This window comes from Zootoca vivipara, chromosome 13, assembly GCF_963506605.1.
Source record: "Zootoca vivipara chromosome 13, rZooViv1.1, whole genome shotgun sequence".
Lineage (NCBI taxonomy): Eukaryota > Metazoa > Chordata > Lepidosauria > Squamata > Lacertidae > Zootoca > Zootoca vivipara.
The window spans coordinates 42,874,983-42,895,797 of record NC_083288.1 but is presented as its reverse complement, the minus strand read 5'-3'; the positions used below and the strand labels follow the sequence as shown (position 1 = coordinate 42,895,797).

Genomic DNA, 20,815 nt, shown 5'->3' with positions numbered 1-20,815 from the left:
GAATACTCAATAAACAGGTCCTCTAGGGGAACCCTTAAAAAAACTAACCAGCTATGCAAACAAGGGATGGTTCTAAATCCCTAACCCAAATAGGAAAAGTCATCTCCTGCTTTGGGGCCCAGTCCTGCCTACGAAAATAACTCACCCACGCACCCATCCTCTCCTCACCCTCTTCCTGCTTACTTGTAAACCACGAGGATCTGGATGAGAAAGTTGGAGAGGAAAACCAGGAAGGTGCAGGCCGTGTAGTAATTAAAAGACGGGAGCGCAGAGAGACGATACTAGAGAAAGAGAGAGAACCCAGGGTGAGCAACTGTGAAAACAGGGGCAAGGGCTGCTCTGCACAACATCCCTGCTTTGTTCTGCATCATTTTTTCTGGAATGAAGTGGATAGTAGGAAAGGATATATTGATGACATATTATCCTTCCTCACTCACACTAGTGAGTCAGTAGCAGAGTACATTCCCCAGTACATTGCAAGAAGATTTGTTTGAATCTCTTTACTTAAGCAATCCAATCTGGCTTGTCCAGAGCTGGGTTTATTCCTGGTAAATCCCTTTTGTTCCCTCTCAAAACGAATAAAGACACAATAGTCTTTTCTTAAAAGTAATGATAAGAAGTTTACTTACATTCAGTTCACAGTAGGTTCCCTGAAGGCAGACATTGTAGTCACAGAAAAGAGAGTTGGTGCATCCCATGTAGGGAAATGAGCCCATGTGCTGCTGGCTGAGAGCCAGCAGACAGCAAAATCATCAAGAGAACAGTGTAACGGATTGACACGGTTTTGAAATATTTATTCCTACCTGGCTGGAAAAGAGTTAATCCACCTCTAGCCTGACTGACATAACATTCTGGTGGGGGCGGGACTGTTCCCAGTTTAAAAGGAGGGAGCAGCGGTTTTGTCAGTTGAGGAGAGGGAGTGGGAGAGGGTAGGTGTGAAGAAGAACGTTGAGAGGCCAGGATAGTGGGGATCTAGATGGGGTTTAGGAAGGCTCGATGTTAAATGTTTGACAGAGATTATCTACAACCGAAACGTAGCTTATAAACACATGAAACGTTAAAGAAACAACTATGTTCTAAGGTTAATAAAATTCTTCTCTTTTGTGCCAAGAAGTATCGTCATTATTTTTCCAGCAAGGTATCGGGACTCACAGAAGTGGTAACTCATTAGAGGGCAAAACTTACCCCAGGAAAAGAGGTGAAAGTTTGTGTCTTAGAGTAACACTGAGGAGGTTTAGAAAGATAACCTGGGGTGTCAACAAGTTGCCAGCGTGGAAAGGGCAAACTTTTGCAGTAGGGGGAATCAAGCCGAGAAAGACCCTTTACTGGTGGCAGGAGGTTATTCTATCAAACAGCCTAGAGATTATTATTTTTTTGATACCTGGCCACCTGAGCTGGAAGGAGAGTCTCTTTACAGTGGAACCTCGGTTTACGAACACAATTGGTTCCGGAAGTCTGTTCATAAACCGAAGTGTTCATAAACCGAAGCAAACTTTCCCATTGAAAGTCATGGAAAGTGGATTAATCCGTTCCTGACAATGGGAAACGCTGCGCTGTGCTCATTTAAGGAGGCTGAAAACCGGAGGGGGGGTTTCCCTTCGGAAGCGCTCCGGTCTTACCTCATGGGTAGAAAAGGTCTCCCAGCAGCAGCAGCAGCAACAGCGGCTGCGGAGGAGGAGGCAGGTGGAGACTCCCGAGCCGCTTCATGGTGGAGACCCCTGCTGCAGCTCCCACAGCCCCTGCATGACACAGCCTCTCCCCTGCTTGGCAAGCGGCGAGAGGCTTGTTGAGTTGTTTCATTGCGCCGCGGCGGCGGCCGCGGCTCTCCGTCCCTCTCGCTCCGCGGTGCCGGCGGGCGACCTTCCTCCTTCTCAGAGCAGCCGCCGCCACCACCAGGTGCCAGGAGTGGCCGGGGTGGCTCGCGGTGGCTCGCGGTGTGGCTCGTCGTCAGCTGCTTCTCTTGACCCTGTGCCAACGTCTCTCTCCACCCCGCAGGGGCGCAACGGTGAAGGTTGCGCAACGGTGAAGAACAAGCAGGAGGGTTGCCCCTGCTGCCCTCTTACATTTGCCACCTGAGGCACCTGAGGCCTCACTCTGCCTAATGGTAGGGGCGAGCCTGACTTCATATTGGAGCATTCGACAAACAAACAAACAAACAAACAAACAAACACCCAAGTCCTTTACCTCCTTCTCAAGGGATTTTTCCTTGAAGTACAGTGTGATGCGATTCAAATCTTCTGATTCCTTCCATTGCCTGCAGGGGAGAAGTGTAGGAAAAAATGGGAGGTTTCTCCTTGGGCAACATTCCCACCTACTTCCACCAATTCACCTCTCCTTAAAATGGAGATTAGGATTTGGCCCCAGATTCCCTTGCAACCCACAAACTCATAGTCAAGCAGGGAGACGGGCATGGTTGTTTTACAGTAGTGAATGTGGCCCAAGGAAGGCATTGGGGATCTCACGTAATACCAGGTAGGTAAAGGGCTTGGGAAACAGTTAATAGTAATAACTTAATAATAACATAATCTTCTTATTTATATGCTGCCGATCTGACTGGGTTGCCCCAACCACTCTGGGAGGCTCCAGTAAACTCGAAAACTCAGTAAAAACAAACAGCAGGCAAACTGGTTCCTAGCGCTGTTTGTGACTGGGGGAGAAGAGGTAGGTTCTCCTCCTCTCCTTTTCCCTTGCTTCTTTTTCTTTACTGTTTTGCTTTTCTTGCTAGGTGTGATCCACTGCAACGGGAAACAGGACTCTTGTGGCAGTGGTGCAGGAGGCAGAAACTTTGAAGTTGCAGCTCCTCTTATTGCGCGGTCAGGCGGAGTCCCCCAAAGCCCCAGGCAGCCCCCGAGCGGAATGATGACACAAGACCATGTTCTATGGGATTAAAATTTCCCACAACTTTATTAAGAATTCAGATGTAGGGAGTCCTTGGCTCAGGCATTGGGCATATATCCTTCCCAGCCCCCAGCCGGGGATCTGAGTAATTTCAGGGTTATCCAGCATGTGTGGGGGTTGGGCTAGCTCTGGAGAACATATGTTCAAGCAGATAGCCCCCCCCCCTCGATCGCAGCCGCTGGAGGGGGAGGGCAATGACAGCCAATTGCGTATGGTCAATGCCTCCCCCTTAGCCCCATTTACAGGAACCCTGTTATCGTTGCCGCAATGGGGGTGGGGGGTCACCGCCCCCCATTTATGTAGATGACTGAAGGATTCCACGCAAGACCTGCATCCGCCAAAGTTGTGACGAATTGCTACGGGAAAGGCAAAACCTGCCTGTGCAGGGAAATTCCTTTCCGGCCCTTCAACAGCAGCCTTGTCGTAGCAGCACCTGTGTGCGTGTACGCCTGTGGAAGAAAATAACCTGTAATGCAATCATTTTGGGGGAGTGGAGCGTGGGAAAGCTCTGGAGCCTTCAACTGCTTCCCAGGAATGACTCTGCTTCAGCCGTGTGCATGTAAGGTTACCTCCTCCTCCTCCATTCCCCCCGGCAACGCCTCCCCAAGCTGGATTGGACAGTATCCAGCCCGGGAAGGCAGCGCCGGCCTCCGAACTTCCAGGGCTGCCTTAGGGATCCCAGGGGGCTGCGTGCGACCGCGCAAAATGCGCCTCCCCTTTTAAGTGGGGAACGGTCATTCCTGCAATGCAATGACATGACAAAGCTGCACTCGCCAAAATGCCCTCTTGTGTGCCATTATTTCATGCTAGCAGAAGCCCTTTCTTCTGTTGCATCTGATTTTGTAATTATCCCTGCTTCTTTCCTGTGCCTCTGTTTTCTTCTCCCCACCCCCAACCCCACCCCACCCCTCGCACAGTCTCATTGACGCACTTCTGCGAGTTAAGCTGTTCGATGAGCTGAAAGAACTTCTCGTCCACTCCTTCCAGGTCTTCATCTGGGCTCCTGGGGGCACGTCCCCTGTCATACAGCCAGGAGAGGAGAAAGAGCGAGCAGAGTATTGAGGAACCACACAGAAATCAAAGAAACGCCACACAAAATGCCCAAACAGCACAACAGAGAGAATAAAACAAGCGGACAGCAGAGGGCGCAACTGAGTAAGCAACTGGACTCCCAATGCTCAGTATCTAAGGTGGGGAAGTGGGGGCTAAATTACCAGCTGGCAGGCCAGATCCTCACTTCTCCCAACCCCCATATCTTGAGAGATGGGTGGGGCCATTCACTTGTCAATCACCTGGCATCACCATGGCACACTGGTCAGCGGAACTTGCAAACCCCACTTCTGGCACGGATCTTAAGTCACAACAATATTCTTCACCTCAACTCAATGGGAAACAGGAGGGGCTTTAGAAAGTGTTTAGCACAACCTTCCACATTCTGGTACCCTCTGGATTTTGCTGGACTCCATCTCCCATCAGCCCCAGCCAGCATGGCCAATGGCCAGGGATGAAGGAAGCTGGAATCCAGCAACCTCTGGAGCTCATCACTGCTGGGAAAAGGGGGGCTTAGCATTTCAGAATCAGGTGAGGTGTAGAATGGTCCAACACCAGCATTAGGTTCCACTCCCAAAATAAAAATGAGGTGTCTGGTCAATTCAGGATGTTCACCCAGTTGCCTGCCAGCTTTCCACTGCTTCCCCTCCCAAGATTAATTCTGCAGCCCTCCACTGTGCCACTAAACTTGCTGTCTCAAGGCAAATCTTTTTAAAAATGTAGTATAAACACTGACAATGGGGAAACACTGGCCTGCAAGCGCTCTAGTTGGAGAACAGCCTTTACCAAAAGTGTTGTGGGCTTTGAAGAAACTCGATCTCAGGACGCAAGGGAGAAAAGTGCTAAGAGGAAGGCACGCTTGGCAAATCCACACCGTGATCAACTCCCGCCTGGAAACCTATGTCCCCACTGTGGAAGGACGTGTGGATCCAGAATTGGCCTCCACAGTCACTTACGGACCCATTGTTAAAACCGTGTTTATGGAAGACAATCTTACTCGGCTACGAGTGATCGCCAAAGAAGAAGAAGAAGAAAACTTACTGGAGATGAGGGGTGATTTAGGTGGCCCCAGAGCACCCTTGCCTTGTTCTATGGCTCACATACATTGGGAGACCTACCTAGATGCCAACAGAAGCCTAAGGAATTGTGGCAGGTTCTATTGGACTCCCATTCCATCCCAGGGTGGCTTTGCAGCTGTCGGAACCGCAGGCTTAACATGAAATTCTAGCCATGGAAGAACTCTAACCCCACAGATCTGCAGAACATCACAGTACCCACAGAAAGAAGCTAGACCACAACATCCTGGCTCTAATCCACAGTGTGATAACACCAGACACAATGTACATTTTGCTCTATCTCTTCCTCCCCCCCCCTTCTTTTCTCAGTAATCTGTTTGCTTGTGTCCTCTTCCTCCTTTCCCCCTCTAAACAAGATACCCCCTTGTTACCGTTCCAAGGTCTTCTGCTGGTTCAAGGACCCCAGAGAGATCTCCTGCAAGGAAACAGAAACACTTGTCCCCTTCAACTCTAGAGACACCGCTGAGAGCCTAAATGCTCCCAAGGAGCCTCTTCGCCAAGCTTCTGTCCTGATTTGTTTGCAGGGAAGCTAGACAACGTCGAATATCTATTGAGCAAATTGTTTGCGCAGGGAAATAAGAGGGTGCTACATCAAGCAAACCTTATCCCACATTTTCCAGTGCATTTTCCTATCACTTTCCTTATTGCAAAACAATACAATCCTTTTTTTTTTGCGGAGGGGGAGAGTAGGTTCGTGGGGCAAATCCTCCAGATCAACTTTAATTTTGAAACCTAAATTTGATGATTTGTGATTGAAATGACAGCCTGGAAGCTCCCTTAGACAGTGCTGCCAAATGAACAGCCTGCAATCTTCATCTCACAGTTAGAGCACATTGACATTATAGAGCAGGCACCCCTGGCTGGGAGTTTGGAGTTTGGGAGTTGTAGTCCCCAAACATCTGGAGGGCCGAGTTTGGGGGTGCCTGTTATAGAGGGACTGCTAAAGGTTCTGCCTTTAGTTGAGGGTGTATTTAGGAAAGTAGGAAGCTACCTTATACCAAGTCAGATGACCATCTAGCTCACTACTGTCTACACTGACCAGGAAAAGCTCTCCAGGGTTTCAGACAAGGAATCTTCCCCATTTCTTCCTGGGGACACCGAGGATTGAACCTGGGACCTTGTGTGTGCAAAGCAGAAGTTCTACTGCGGAGCCACGGTCCTTCCTCCTGCAGCAAGAGATGGGCGCCCACACTTGCCATTCATTTGCAAATTCCTCCCACATCATTGCTAACAATGCATTTGGCACACACAGGAAGATGTCTTCTACTGAGTCAGACTATGGGGCTCACCTAGCTCGGTATTCTTGACACTGACTGGAAATGCATCTCTGGGGTTTCAGGCTGGGGAAATTACCAGACCCACCAGAAGGAAAAAAAAAAAAACCTTTAACATGCAAAGCAGATGCTCTGTCATGCAGCGAGGGCATGGCATCTAGCTAGACCCTAATTCTCATGCCACTGACAGCATCTAGCAGCAGAGAGAAGACGACTTAGGGCCCATCAACATCTCTGCTTAATGTGAAATGCACCCCCCTTGTGCATTTTAATCCCCCCACTTGGCCATGCAATGTTCACCAGAAACAGCTGCTGTCCCAGACTTTCTCCTGCAAAATCCCCGTCCTTGGAAAAATCTGAGCAAACTTTTTAAAAATCATTCCAGTAGCACCTTAGAGACCAACTAAGTTTGTCATTGGTATAAGCTTTCATGTGCATGCACACTTCTTCAGATACATCTGGAAAATCTGGAAAGAGATCTGTGGACAGCTTTCTGTGGGTGCCTATGACTTTTTTATGGGGGGAGGTTGTGAGAGTCTAGAAAAACACACCTCTAATGCACCTCCCCCCTCATTTTCCACACTTCCTGCAAATACCGTATTGACCCGAATATAAGCCACACCCGCAAGTAAGCTGCACCTTTATAATTCGGCAATTTGGGGGAAGTTTGGGAGCCGCGGATGGGATGGGCGCCATTGCCCTGCACTCCCGAGCTGCTCGGGGGTGTGTGTGTGGTGAGCTGCACCAATTTGCCAGCAGCTTCCCCCTTCGTTCCAACGGCTCGGGGAAGGCTTGGCAGAGGCAGGCAGGCTGGACGCCGTTGCCCCATGCTCCCAGGCTGCTTCCTGGGGCGAGGAGCTGTGCTGCTTTGTCGTTGGCGTAAGGTTGTGGATATAAGCCGCACTTTAACTTTTAACGATCAGAATTGGGGGGGTGGCTTATATTCAGGCCAATACGGTACATTGGGTCCAATTTGCGCCTCTGCCATTTCTGCCTTGCATCTGCAACACAACTGTTTCCCCCTGCTCTGTCTTTTTAGATCACAAAGCTTACACTATGTGCTTAAATGGAACTTAGGAACCTAGGAAGCTGCCTTATATTGAGTCAAACCATTGGTCCATCTTGCTCAGTATTGTCTGCAGTGGGTGGCAGAGGCTCCCCAGGGCTTCAGACAGGAGTCTCTCACAGCCCACCCTGGAGATGCCAGGGGTTGAATTTGCCCCCCTTTAGATGAGCTACAGCCCTCCCCCTACCGTTCCCCCAAAAACCAGAGGTTCCCAGAATTGCGTGTACAGGTGAGGAGGTTATTTTATCCCAGATCTCAATGGCCATAGGAAAGGTGCTTTTAAACTTCTGCAGTTCACCTTCTCCTCCCTATTTTTCTCAAAGCGCAGAAGAGAAAATTGCGGCACCTGGGTTCCCCCCCAAAGAGCAACATTTCCAGCAAAGCAACTGTGGTTTTAAGACATCCTTCAGAAAACCCTGTACGGCAGGGAGATGGTTTTCTTATCCTCCACTATCGATACCCATTCCATGTAAAATGTACTTGTGAACTCTTAACACCTTCCCCTGCCCCCTGCCTGGGTAACCCTACATTTTGTGCTTGGTTGCAGAACTGCAAGTAGCAGAAAAAGCCCTTCATGTCTGACAGTCCTGGCCCACAAGTGGTTAGAGTGCTGCAGGTTCAAATCCTCACTCAGCCATGAAGCTTGCTGGGTGACCTTGGGCTACTCACTCACTCTCAGCCTAACCTACCTCACAAGGCTGTTGTGAGGATATAATGGGGAGGAGATGAACGAGGCATGCCACATTGAGCTCCTTGGAGGAAAGGAGGAACAGGCATGCAATGAAACAATGAGAAACCTTTGAGCTTTTAACACGCACTGCATTTTGTATCTTGCTTCAAAGATTGCGGTTGATAAGATCATCTTATTTCTGCTCTCCTGTCTAAAAACATGCTATTGAACCTTTGCACGCAAGCTCAGGTGGACTAGAGAGAGCAGTAGAAGTTTCTCCATAATCCGTTTTTCTAAAATAAACATGGTAGCTGAAATGGGGCAGCTCAAACGGCTTAAGAGTTCTCAGCACATGTCTTTGAATCAACATGAGCACAACCTGCTGGACGTACCGAGTAATTGCTCCGGACAAACCCTGCTGGTTCTGCGGGGAGGTTGTCGAGGTGTTTGAGGTTGGCAAAGGGCTTGGCTGCCCCCCACGACTCCAGGTAGCGAGTCATCCGTGCCGGAGCCCTCATCTTGTAGCCCTCACCTGGCGCAGGTGAGAGGGTGCCGCTGGGGGTCTCTTCTTCAGCCTAAAGACAACAGGAACCAGAAGAGCAGGTGGAAGTCTTGAGCGACAAACCCCAGCCAGAAGCATCCATACATTGAGGACTACATACAAGGACACAATCGCACTGAGGGCCAACACATTGCACTGCCTGAGGTGGAGGGAACTACAACTGTGGCTAGGCAGTGGTCTAGAGCCTGCACAACCACTCCCAATTCAGATGTGATGGAGAAACCAAGCTGTGTGTCAGCAGCACACTGGCAACACTTTGTTACATATCCCTTAATGACAGCTCCCAATGGCTTCACATAGATTAGGGTTCCCAAACTAAGGCCCGGGGGCCGGATGCGGCCCAATCACCTTCTAAATCCGGCCCGCAGATGGTTCGGGAATCAGTATGTTTTTTACATGAGTAGAATGTGTCCTTTTATTTAAAATGCATCTCTGGGTTATTTGTGGGGCATAGGAATTCATTCATATTTTTATCCAAAATATAGTCCGGCCCACCACAAGGTCTGAGGGACAGTGGACCGGCCCCCTGCTGAAAAAGTTTGCTGACCCCTGACATAGATACTACATAGCATTGGGGACAAATTGGGGTCATCTTTGAGGGGGGGTGACAACATGACACACTGTGGGGATCGGTACTTACCGCGGGGCCTGGCCTGCAGCGCTCTCGAACCCTGCTTCTCTCCTGGGAGTGACCCGGTGGCTTAGGGCCCAGCGCTGCCCAAAATGCCAGCGTGGGGCATGTGTCCACCAGGCGGACTCTGTGGGCAACTTGCTGCGCCGCCCTGCTGGGTGGATCGCCGTGCCCCCCCCCCCGGGGAGGATCGCCACGCCACCTCCCTGGGAGGATCGGCACGCCACCCCCATGCACGGATCGCCGACCCGCCCCCACCACTCCAGGTGCCAGAGGTGCTAGCTACGCCCCTGCCAATAGGGTTGCCATATTTCAAAGCTTTTTTGGGGGGGGAGGGCAAAGCTGCTGAGCTTTTTCTGCAAAATCTCCTAAATAATTGAAGTTTTTGAGCTGTTTTAAAGGAAATTTAACATAAAATCAACACTTCCAATATGGGTGGCCGGACATTTTTGCCGATTTTCACAAATTCCACCCGAACACTATTTCCGACGGACAAATCCAAGATATGTCCAGGAAATCCCGGACGTATAGCAGCCCTAGAGCATACGTCTCACAAAGCCGATCCAGGAGGATACTGAGGCCAATGTTATCAAAAGCTGCGGGGAGATCAAGGAAAAGAAGCAAGATTGGACTCTGAATGTCCTTATCCCAATAGAGATCATTGATAAGGGCAACCAAGACAGAGTGGGTTCCAAAACCAGGTTTCAAACCAGTGTAATATGGGTCTAGACTAGCCTTTCTCAACCATGGGTCCCACGTTGTTGGACTACAACTGCCATCATCCCTGCCCACTGGTTCTGCTAGCTAGGGATGATGGGAGTTGTATTCCAACAATATCTGGGGACCTGAGGTTGGGAAAGGCTGGTCTAGATGGCACCACAACCATCTCAATCCCCTTTCCAATAAATGATGTGTTGGAAACTGGCTGATAACTATTAACAGACTAGGACAGGCATCCCCAAACTGCGGCCCTCCAGATGTTTTGGCCTACAACTCCTATGATCCCTAGCTAACAGGACCAGTGGTCAGGGATGATGGGGACTGTAGTCCAAAACATCTGGAGGGCCGAAGTTTGGGGATGCCTGGACTAGGAAGTCCGGGTCAAGCTTTTTGCTCTTTTTTTCTCCTCCCCTAAAAGGTGGCTGCACCAGCTCCAGTTTCAAAGCAGATCTCCTCACCCTGGGATCAATAACCAGGAAGGTTTTGATTTTGTTCTCCCTCAGGTAAGAGTCTCGTGGCCAGAAACAAACTTCCTCCACAGCGTAGGCACCACCCAGGTGTAGCAATGTGGCCTCCGTTATATGAACCCTCCTGAAAGGGAAAATAGATGGGAATGCAGACGAATACAGAAGAGGTTAGCCAAGGATATAGAGGTACAGCCCCCCCCCAATTTAGGACATTTCCCTGCATGCAGGTGGCAGATGGAGTCCTATCTATGTATACAACAGAACGGACAGAGAGGGGCCACTTGTTCATCATACAACAACTGTCACACAAATTAATGTAATTCCTTTTCCCTGCCTCTAGGGAGCAGCAGTGCCCACATATTTCAGTTAACCGCTGAAAAGCAACCAAAGGTATTATTTTTCAAGGGAGCATTTGGACATTGTGTTGGAATAATATTTTTTTGGGGGGGGGTCCATATAGTTTATAATGGAGGTGGAGAACTGATAGCTAATTTAATTGCAATGTCTATGGCAATAAATAGCAGTAAAGTGGTCAACTGGCCAGTATTGTCCCAGTCTGAGCAGTAAAATACTCTTCTGGCAGGAAACGAGTATTGGGATCTGAAAAGCCAACAAAAGCCAGATTTTCCCAGGCTTTACCCTTAACCCACCAACTTTTACTACCATTTTTGGCCAGCCTCTGCCCCTAACCTAGCAGTCTCCAGCCGAAACTCACCACATCCTATTCTCCCAAGGAGTGGAGCCACCAGTTTCAGGCAGGGTCCGCCCCAATCCATCACATTCCACTAAGCCCCACCTATAAATTTCAGTCAGGCTCCACCTCTATCCTAGTTGGCTCCACCCCTAACCCTTTTACTAACTAAGCCCATGGCTACCTACCAATTCCATCCAGGCTCTGCCCCTAAACTGTTAAGCTTCACCACCTCCAGCCCACCAGATCCTTCACTGTCTTTGAATTTGATTCTTCCAGTCCCAACCGACAAGATTCTGGGTCTAGCCCCTGCCCTAGAACTACCGCAATATACCAGGGTCTGCTTGGTCGCTACTTTCATTGTCGCTCGATAGCATTGCCGCAGCAGCAGAGTCTGCACTCTGTCCACAAATAGCAACACAGTCAAAAATGTGTATCATCAGTTACAGGGGAACCTCATGTTATGTAACGTCCTCCTTACGAATACTTCGCGTTACGAGCTCCGCTAACCCAGAAGCAGGTGTTCCGGGGAGCGAACTTTGCCCTGGGATGCGAGCGGAAATCATGCACTGGCAGCATGGCGGCAACAGGAGGCCACATTAGTGAAAGCGAGCCTCAGGTTAAGAGCGGTTTCAGGTTAAGCATGGACCTCCGGGACGAATTAAGTTCATAAACGGAGGTACCACTGTATTTGTTTGACTGTTGCTGAGATTCCTTGCCAGGCCACTAGGGGCCAGCGTCCAATCTTCCCTACACAAGAACCAAAGCCTTTCCTGGACCAAAGTGGAAGCATCCCCTCTCACCATGTCGCTTCCCTCACCCTGGCACACCTCCTGCCTCCATGTGATTGGCTAGCGTCACATCATCGGACCAGACGTCGTACTGCCACTTCTGGAGCCCAATCACCCCACACAGGACGTTCCCCGAATGGACTCCGACTCTCATGTTGATGTCCACTCCAGTGGCATCACGCAGTTTCCTATTTGTGAGAGAACAAACAGGACAAAATAAGTTTGCATTTTATTAAAAATGCCTGATCCGAATTAGTAACGAAATAAATGGAAGCGATTAAAAGTGAGAGAGAGGGGAGGGACACATCTCCGTATTTCAGAAATTAAAATAGCAAGTCAGTAAAGGTAAAAGGTAAAGGACCCCTGGATGGTTAAGTCCAGTCCAAGGCGACTATGGGGTTGCGGCGCTCATCTCGCTTTCAGGCCAAGGGAGCTGGTGTTTGTCCACAGACAGCTTTCCGGGTCATGTGGCCAGCAGGACTAAACTGCTTCTGGCACAATGGGACACCGTGACGGAAACCAGAGCCCACGGAAATGCCGTTTACCTTCCTGCCACAGCGGTACCTATTTATCTACTTGCACTGCCATGCTTTCAAACTCGGTTGGCAGGAGCTGGGACAGAGCAACAGGAACTCAATCTGTGGTGGGGATTCGAACTGCTGACCTTCCGATCAGCAAGCCCAAGAGGCTCCCCCACATCCCTAACAAGCCAGTAACATTCTACCAGCCTTATTTTAAAAGAGGTCAGGGAGTGATTAAATATCCATCAGTAGAACATGAGACTCTTAATCCTGGGGTTCTGAGTTCGAGCCCCACCTTGGGCGGGGGGGTGGACTAGAAGACCCTTGGGGTCCCTTCCAACTCTACAATTCCATGATTCTATGTTGCTGGACTACATCTCTCTTAAACCCTGCCTGTTGTCTATGCTGCCTGGGGCTGATGGGAGTTGGAGTCCAACAAGATCTGAGATGGGTAAGTGGGAATCAGGTTGAGGAAGTCTGATCCAGAGCTATGGTTCCCAAAGTGGGTGGTATTGTCCCCACCCCGGAGGTGGGATTACCTAGGGGGCACTAAGAGGCAAGGTATGGCAATGGGGCACTGGAGGTGGCTCCCTCCAAGTGCTTTGATCTCTTATTCATGATTGGCCAGGCGAGAGATGGAGCAAAACACCTTCCTGTTCATATGTAAAGTTTTATGGCTCTTGTTGCTTCCAGAGCTCAGTCCTTTGGTCACATTTGTATGTACGATTCTAAGTTGTTGAAAGATAGCCATTAGTCATGGCTGGTATCGCTATATCGAGTTCATTGATTTTGTTGAATTAATTAAACTAAATAGTTTTAACTGGGTTTTGAATAAACGTGCAATTCATTGTTACTGTTTTGAATTTTATTGTGTTACTATCTTCCTTAGTGGGCCATGCAAAGCCCTATTCTAAATAATATATTTTTGTAGGGTAGGGTAGTGGAGCACCGGGGATGAGTTTATGGCCTGAAAAACTTGGGGACCACTGATCTAGAGATTGCAGGCTCATACTGTCAGAAACAGTCCCTGAAGTAACCTGGGCCCAGGACATTTAGGACTTTAAAGGTGAATTACACCTGTGGGAATATAGCTTACCAATATGTTCTTTAACATTAAAGACCCAAGGATGGAGCTGTGGATCTTGAAGGGCACATGTGCCAAACCAGAACACCCCAATGTCGCTGCTGCTCAGAGCTCATTCATGATTGGGATCCTTCCCCCAATTTTCTCCCTTCCTCCCTCCCCTTTCACCTCCCCCACTCCACTTACTTGATGGACTGGCACATGTCAAGGCCCATCTTGACGCAGTTCCGGGCGTGGTTCGGCAGCGACACAGGCAGCCCAGAGACACAGTAGTAGCAGTCGCCCAAGATCTTGATTCTCATGCACTCGTTATCCTGGGAGGGAGCAGGGTTGAGGATGAAGTTTGCCACCTGAGACAACATCTTGGTTTCCTTGGCAACATACACATCGTGACTCACTGGCTTAGGGCAGCACAGCTAGGGTACCATTTCCGCACAGAGGGGTAGAATGTTTCTATGGCCACCACAGCACAATTTCCCCAAATTTCCCTGAAGAAAGGCACTGATTGTTAATCCGCTCTGGGAATTGTGGCTCGGGGGGTGTAGGAAGGGGGGGGGTCTTCTAACAAATCACAGAACCCTTAACTAACTGCACCACCCAGGGGTTTTTTTTGGGGGGAGAGCTGGCATAAGTCCTGGAAAGGGGGGTTTAGGCTGCATCCTAAGCCTGTTCACCTGGGTCATGTAACCTGGGAACCTGGTTAAGCCTGCAGAAAGGGTGTTCTAACTCTGTTCTAACCTCAGATATGCTGATGACACAACGTTGATAGCAGAAAGTGAGGAGGAATTAAAGAACCTTTTAATGAGGGTGAAATAGGAAAGCGCAAAATATGGTTTGAAGCTCAACATCAAAAAAAACCAAGATCATGGCCACTGGTCCCATCACCTCCTGGCAAATAGAAGGGGAAGCAGTGGAGGCAGTGAGAGATTTTACTTTCTTGGGTTCCATGATCACTGCAGATGGTGACAGAAGTCACGAAATTAAAAGACGCCTGCTTCTTTGGAGAAAAGCAATGACAAACCTAGACAGCATCTTAAAAAGCAGAGATATCACCGTGCCGACAAAGGTTCGTATAGTTAAAGCTATGGTTTTCCCAGTAGTGATGTATGGAAGTGAGAGCTGGACTATAAAGAAGGCTGATCGCCCAAGAATTGATCCTTTTGAATTATGGTGCTGCAGGAAACTCTTGAGAGTCCCATGGACTGCAAGAAGATCAAACCTATCCATTCTTAAGAAAATCAGCCCTGAGTGCTCACTGGAAGGACAGATCCTGAAGCTGAGGCTCTAATACTTTGGCCACCTCATGAGAAGAGAAGACTCCCTGGAAAAGACCCTGATGTTGGGAAAGATGGAGGGCACAAGGAGAAGGGGATGACAGAGGACAAGTTGGTTGCACAGTGTTCTCGAAGCTACCAACATGAGTCTGACCAAACTGCGGGAGGCAGTGGAAGACAGGAGTGCCTGGCGTGCTCTGGTCCATGAGGTCATGAAGAGTCGGACACGACTAAACAACTAAACAACAACAAACTCTGTTTAAAGGCTTGTTTTCTCTCTGACAAGCTTAGTCCAGCTCCGCCAGCAGATCTGCTCCGGATTGGAGTTTGGATATAGCACAGTCTTATCTCTTATGCCAGTTTAACTTAATGTTACACCAGCTTCTTGTGTACAAGATCTCCCTGCATGTCACTGGACTCCAGCTCCCATCAGCCCCTGACCAGGGATGATGGGGGCTGTATTCCTACAACATCAGATTCCCCGACTCCAATCGAAGGAGAACAAACTGTTTTAAGGCACGGGAAGCGTATTTATGGAGGGGAGATATTCTCATACTCACCTTGGCGATCTGGTCAAACTTGCCAAAGAGTTCGTTGAGCATGAGGACTAGCTCCTTTGGGGAGCATTCGCTGGCCAAGAGTGTAAACCCAACAATGTCGGCGTACAGGATGCTGCGAGAGGGTGAGGCAGAGAGAAACGAAAGATGTTGTGTGGAACCGTGCGGTGGAGTGAGATTCCTCCAACCACCTCCCAATTGTTCAGCCCTAATCCACATACGTCAGGTCAGGCAATCTTGTAGATGACAGGTGGCTTCAAGAGCAAGTACCTGATGTTTTCGTGGCGCTTGACGTAGAGGTTGTGGAAATTATTGGTGCTCTCGTGACGGTGCTGGGCCTGGCCTCCATCACGGAGCCTTTCGATGATCTCGGCCTTCATTTCCAAGGCGATGTAGGCAGGAAGGATGGAGAGAAGAAGATGCTCCTAGGAGGATCAGCACAGCAAGGTGGTGGTGGGAGGAATTGGGAACAACCGCGTCAGTTTATAGTACCCTTCCAATACTGAATGAAGGCTGTTAATCTTCAGCATTAATTGGTTTGTTGCTGAGCTCTTTTTACAAGTGTCAGAACCTAGGAGTTCCCCATGCAATGAGCTTGAAGGGGCCTTTCTTTGTCTGTGATTGGAGAGGAAAATAGCTCCTCTGTGCATGGGCAGAAGAACATCCAACCTTTACTGGTAACCTCCAGGAAGGTTTAAGCTCTGACATCTCTCTTGTGCATAAATGAAAGGCCTGATGGAATGGGTGCAGGCCTGAAGGCCATGATCCAGCTCATAGGATGATAGGAAGCTGCTCTACTGTGCCAGACGGTCGGTCCATTCAGCTCAATATTATCTACAGCGTCCCCCAACTTGGTGCCTTCCAGGTGTTTTGGACTACGATCCCATCAGCCCCAGCCAGCACAGCCTATGGTGAGGGATGATGGGAGTTGTAGTCAAGCAGTATCTGGAGGAGGCTGCTGTCCAAGGTTTTGGGATGGAATCCTTTCCATGCCTACCTGGAATGGAGCCTTCTGTGCGCAAAGCCATTCTCCATACTCACCTGGTGCCTCTTCTCAGACTCCAGCTTGACTCGGGATTGGATGAGGTTGAAGGTCTCGTGGAAGGTCTCCCCCAAGGCCACCTCCATCAAGTGCTTATGGTAGGCACCCACCAAGTTCCCGCAGACAAAGATGACGAGATTGGCCAGGAGCTGGAGCCAGGTGCAAAAAGAGAGGGTGTAAGGCAGGCATCCCCAAACTCGGCCCTCCAGATGTTTTGGGACTACAATTCCCATCAGCCCTGACCACTGGTCCTGTTAGCTAGGGATCATGGGAGTTGTAGTCCCAGAACATATGGAGGGCTGAGTTTGGGGGTGCCTGATGTAAGGCGAAGAAAGACTGGGAGGCGATCGTGACACAGTGCAGCGCCGGAAAAAGAAGCCAGTGTGGTGTACTTTTTGTGTGTGTCGGACGAGGGGCTCATCCAACTTCCTCTTGTGCCATGTTTCTAGGCCCAGATCTGGGCTTTAAAGCTCCGTGTTTATTTTATTTGGTCCCCAAGCTGTCCCTGGGAAAACCGACATTTCATTGCTTAATCACAATCAGGTTTTCAGCAGTAAAATGCAGGTTTACCCAGTGAAAGCACAGGGACCAAACAAAAAACCTGCTTAGACATGGAAAGCATGGCGCAAAAGGAAGTGTGGATGAGCCATAGGACTGTGGGAGACCAAGGTTTAAATCCCCATTCAGCCACGAAGCTCCCTGGTTGTCCTTGGGCCAGTCACTGACTCTCAGTCTAGCCTACCTCGCACGGCTGTTGTGGGGATTAAGGGGAGAACCGTACCTACAGCCTAGAATGTGGGATACAAATGTAATAATACCTCAGGATAGAAATTCTGCAAAGCCCATTACAGTATCAGTAAGGCCAGCATCACCACGCAAGAGTGCAGCCTGACCACAGATCTGGTTTAAGAGGAGCCCAACGTTGATTGTTAGAGTGAAAAGCAACTCCAGAAAAAGTGCAAGGAAGGCTCTGAATGTATGGCAAAAAGCTTGGGTTGAATAAGCGATTTCAAGGACTGTGAAGAGATGGCGAGATGCCAGGGTGGCAGAAGCTGGTTGGTTAGAGGATGAAGCAGCTAAGATGATGTACATTTCCTATATAGGGTGTGTGCTAATGGAAATGCTCTCACAGACTCTGTTGGACTCTGTCCGGTAATGCATTACTGAATGAGGTCGGACTCATCCTGAATTTGCTGTGAGCGTCCCTCAAAGGCAATTCCCCCCCACACACACACACACAACAGGAATTCCCAGGAATGTCCCATTGGCCTGCCTTGTGATGTGAAGCACGGATGGGGTGACAGGGCCCCACTGACCTGCAGCGCTAGCTCCGACTGTGAGCTGTGGCCCAGAGAGAGGTAGACGCTCAGGACGATGATGTGGGAGAGGGAGGAGACCAAGCCGGCAGCCACGGCATCTTTCATGCCAACGGGCAACATGGTGTAGACAGTGAAGATGATGAAGAGGAAGAAGGAGACCTTTGGGAGAAAAGAACACAGCGTCAGTTCTCCTTGTGATAGGAGGGAAATTAGGAATGTGTGAATTCCACTAGTCGGGGGAAGAAAATTGGGGGTCAGGGAATCTGCTTAAATGCTTTCTGCCACGTTCATGCTGATTTTGGAACAAGTATCCCTCAGACCCATTGTAAAGAACTTGCCTACTCCCAGTTTTCCCACACATAATATCCGTCTGTCTCTTCCATATCAGTCACCAATCTACAAGCAGGGCTGCGAATGTTCCCTGCCTGATACCCTGGAGGATCCATGTCAGCCAGTACAGACAATAGTGAGCTAAAGGCAGGGCCGTCTTACCCATAGGCGCTAGGGGTGCAGGGGCACCCGGGCGCCGGGCTCTCAGGGGCACCAGGCCAAGAGTCCGGGGCCCAAGAGTTGAGTCCGGGGAAGAGCCCACCCGTCGGTCGGAGCACAGCGGCAGGTTCTTCTGCTGTGGGCAGCTCTGCACCACATGTTCGGCGGCGACCAAGCTAACGAGATGCTTAGGCGGGCAGCCGGCTTCGCCTTCCTGCGCGCCTGGGACTGGGCAACCTGGGGGGGGTCGCTGGGCGGATCTTTGCACCCCGGCGCCGCATATGCTTAAAACAGCCATGGCAAGAGGGACCAAGGGCCTGAGATTAACTATTATTGTCACGCTCAAGAAGTTTTATTTACTTTTAAATGGAGCATCATTCAGTTGTGCAACCCAACCCACAGAGTGCAGACTCCTGCATTCTGAAATTGCACTGTCAGAGGTTCTTGTGACTACTCTAGAGTAACGACGCTCCGCATGCTTGTCTTTCAGCAGTTTTTATTTAGTGCAGGCTATTTACAGTGAGCTGGGTATGTACAACATGTCTGCTCAGTCCGATGCAGAATCCGGCACTGCCCCCCCCCCCACGTGACCTTCTCCAGCATAGTAGTCTCGGGACAGTGAATCTCCTCCCTCTCTTTCTTCTGCGTAATTCCGGAACCGGAGGAAGGGGTCTACGCTCCAGGCTTTCGCTTTCTCCCTTCTCCCCCTCCCTTTCCTCACTCCTGTGTGACCAGGGCTCTCTCATGTTGCTGGAGCCCTGGCCCTCTCTCTCCATTCCCTCACTAACTTCCTCCGAGCCCTCGCTTCCCTCGCTACTTGGGGAGGAGCTACTTCTGATGCAAGGGGGCGGTTCTCTGTACTTTTTCCCCCTTACAGGCAAAATCCTGGCCAGACTCAGCATCACACCCCCTCAGCATCTTTGGGTGTCTTCTGGGTCCCCAGCACTGCTACCTGCCATGAAGCCTCCTCCCCACGGGACTGAATGGCATTTTACATTTCCCACAGTGCCTTGCAGCAAGTTCAAGCTCAATTTTTATTACAGCAAAAGCCAGCAATACAGAATATCAAAATTCCAAACAAAAGAAAATCAGCAATAACATCACCAGAAATAGAACAATTACACAAAAGGAAATGCAATGTGTCATTCAACAGAAGAAATTTATGTTTCTTAATAGCTAAAGTGCACAATTTGGCCACGTCATATGACCCTGGGCTTGAGGAATCTTCCAGAAGGAATTTTCGTAAGATTTCGGGGGGAAATTTCAAATAATATTGTAAGGGTGTAGATTTTGATAAAAGGGGTAAAATAAGTCGAGCTCGTTCTTCACTATAAAATTCACAAAATAAAAGAATGTGAGTCACAGATTCTACCTTGTTAGACATGCAAGGGCAAAGGCGCTCATGAATTGGTACCCGCATAAATTTGCCGTACAGCATCGCTGAGGGCATTGCCTCAAAGCGGGCTCTAGAGAAGGTCCATCTATAAGCTTCGTTAGTGATGTTAGATAAGTAAGGGGCAGCTGTAAAATTGGGCCACGATTTTAGACATCTATAATTCTCCGGGAGTAAGGCATCTTTTCTTGTTGTAATTCGACATCGTCAAGTCTCTGAGTAATAATTATTTTTGCCTTGTTCAGAGTTCCATTAAAAAGATCTTCAGGATTTAGGCCAATTTGTTTGATCTTGTTAGTTATTTGCATAAGCCAGGGTGGACAGGGAACTGCGGCCAGGAAATGAGGTAACATTCCCTTTGGATTGTAAAGGATTTCCAACCAGAGGGATATTGCTTGCTCCCAGGCTTGCCTTGCACCTCTTGACAAAGCATAGCACTAGGGCCTTGTGGGAAATTTATAACGGCATGCTCCCAGCTCTACACAGATGCCAATCAGAAGAGGGCTACTAATGCAGAAGGGGTGGGTGGGTTCAAAGACCACTACGCAGAGGCCACTTCAAGCCTACAGTCAGGTCTCTGAAGGCTCCTCCATTTCAATGTTCAGGCCGGCAAGTGAAGGATGCAGCTTGAGCCCCTTACCTGATCCCAGGCACTGACCACCCCTCCGGTGAAGACAAAGACATAGCCCATGGTCATCAGGCAGGTCCAGATGATGGCGGAGAAGATCCGGGTGCATTGCTGGAAGAAGCTCTCTATGCACACGAGGATCAGGATGAGGCTGAAGATTGCCAGGGCAACGAATAATGTAATCAGGAAGCCCAGGTTGGTGGAGAAATCCTGGAGAGAGAAAGGGAATTAAAAAAGCAATTCTGTTTGCCTGGCTTTGCAGCATTGACTTGAGTTTTACCACCAGGGGGGCACTGCGCTCAATAGGAGAGCAAATGCTTTGAACGCAAAAAAAGAAAAATTTAGGCCAGCAGCATCCCCTTTCAGAGGGTCAGGACACCAGGATGGGAAACATGAGTGCTAGGGACTCTGAATGGAACACAGAATTCCCGGGCAGATGCAGGAATGCTCAGGCACAATATAATGCAGCTCTGTATGTTCAACACAGCAGAAAACACAGTGGTGCAGCTGGCAGTTTGGACTTCGTGCTATGGCTCAATGGAGGCTGGCCCATTAGGGCAAAGGAAACGGTGTCCATCACCTCAATCTGCCATCCCACAGCTGCCTGCCTTC

At 49.5% G+C, this 20,815-nt stretch overlaps 1 protein-coding gene across 3 annotated transcripts in view; it reads right to left on the bottom strand.

Annotated features, from left to right (window-relative positions):
* Window positions 1-20,815, bottom strand: part of ADCY4 (adenylate cyclase 4) — a 71,064-nt gene that overhangs the window by 24,155 nt on the left and 26,094 nt on the right. For all 3 annotated transcript variants that reach the window (XM_035102707.2, XM_035102704.2, XM_035102710.2), the window contains exons 3-15: window positions 20,216-20,413; window positions 17,691-17,852; window positions 16,374-16,523; window positions 15,603-15,757; window positions 15,336-15,447; window positions 13,688-13,815; window positions 11,926-12,084; window positions 10,406-10,538; window positions 8,427-8,609; window positions 5,396-5,439; window positions 3,830-3,916; window positions 2,185-2,254; window positions 184-281 (exon numbers count right to left, since the gene is read on the bottom strand). In XM_035102707.2, coding sequence (XP_034958598.2) covers window positions 184-281; window positions 2,185-2,254; window positions 3,830-3,916; window positions 5,396-5,439; window positions 8,427-8,609; window positions 10,406-10,538; window positions 11,926-12,084; window positions 13,688-13,815; window positions 15,336-15,447; window positions 15,603-15,757; window positions 16,374-16,523; window positions 17,691-17,852; window positions 20,216-20,413 — 1,679 coding nt within the window. The remainder of the gene's footprint in view (window positions 1-183; window positions 282-2,184; window positions 2,255-3,829; window positions 3,917-5,395; window positions 5,440-8,426; window positions 8,610-10,405; window positions 10,539-11,925; window positions 12,085-13,687; window positions 13,816-15,335; window positions 15,448-15,602; window positions 15,758-16,373; window positions 16,524-17,690; window positions 17,853-20,215; window positions 20,414-20,815) is intronic.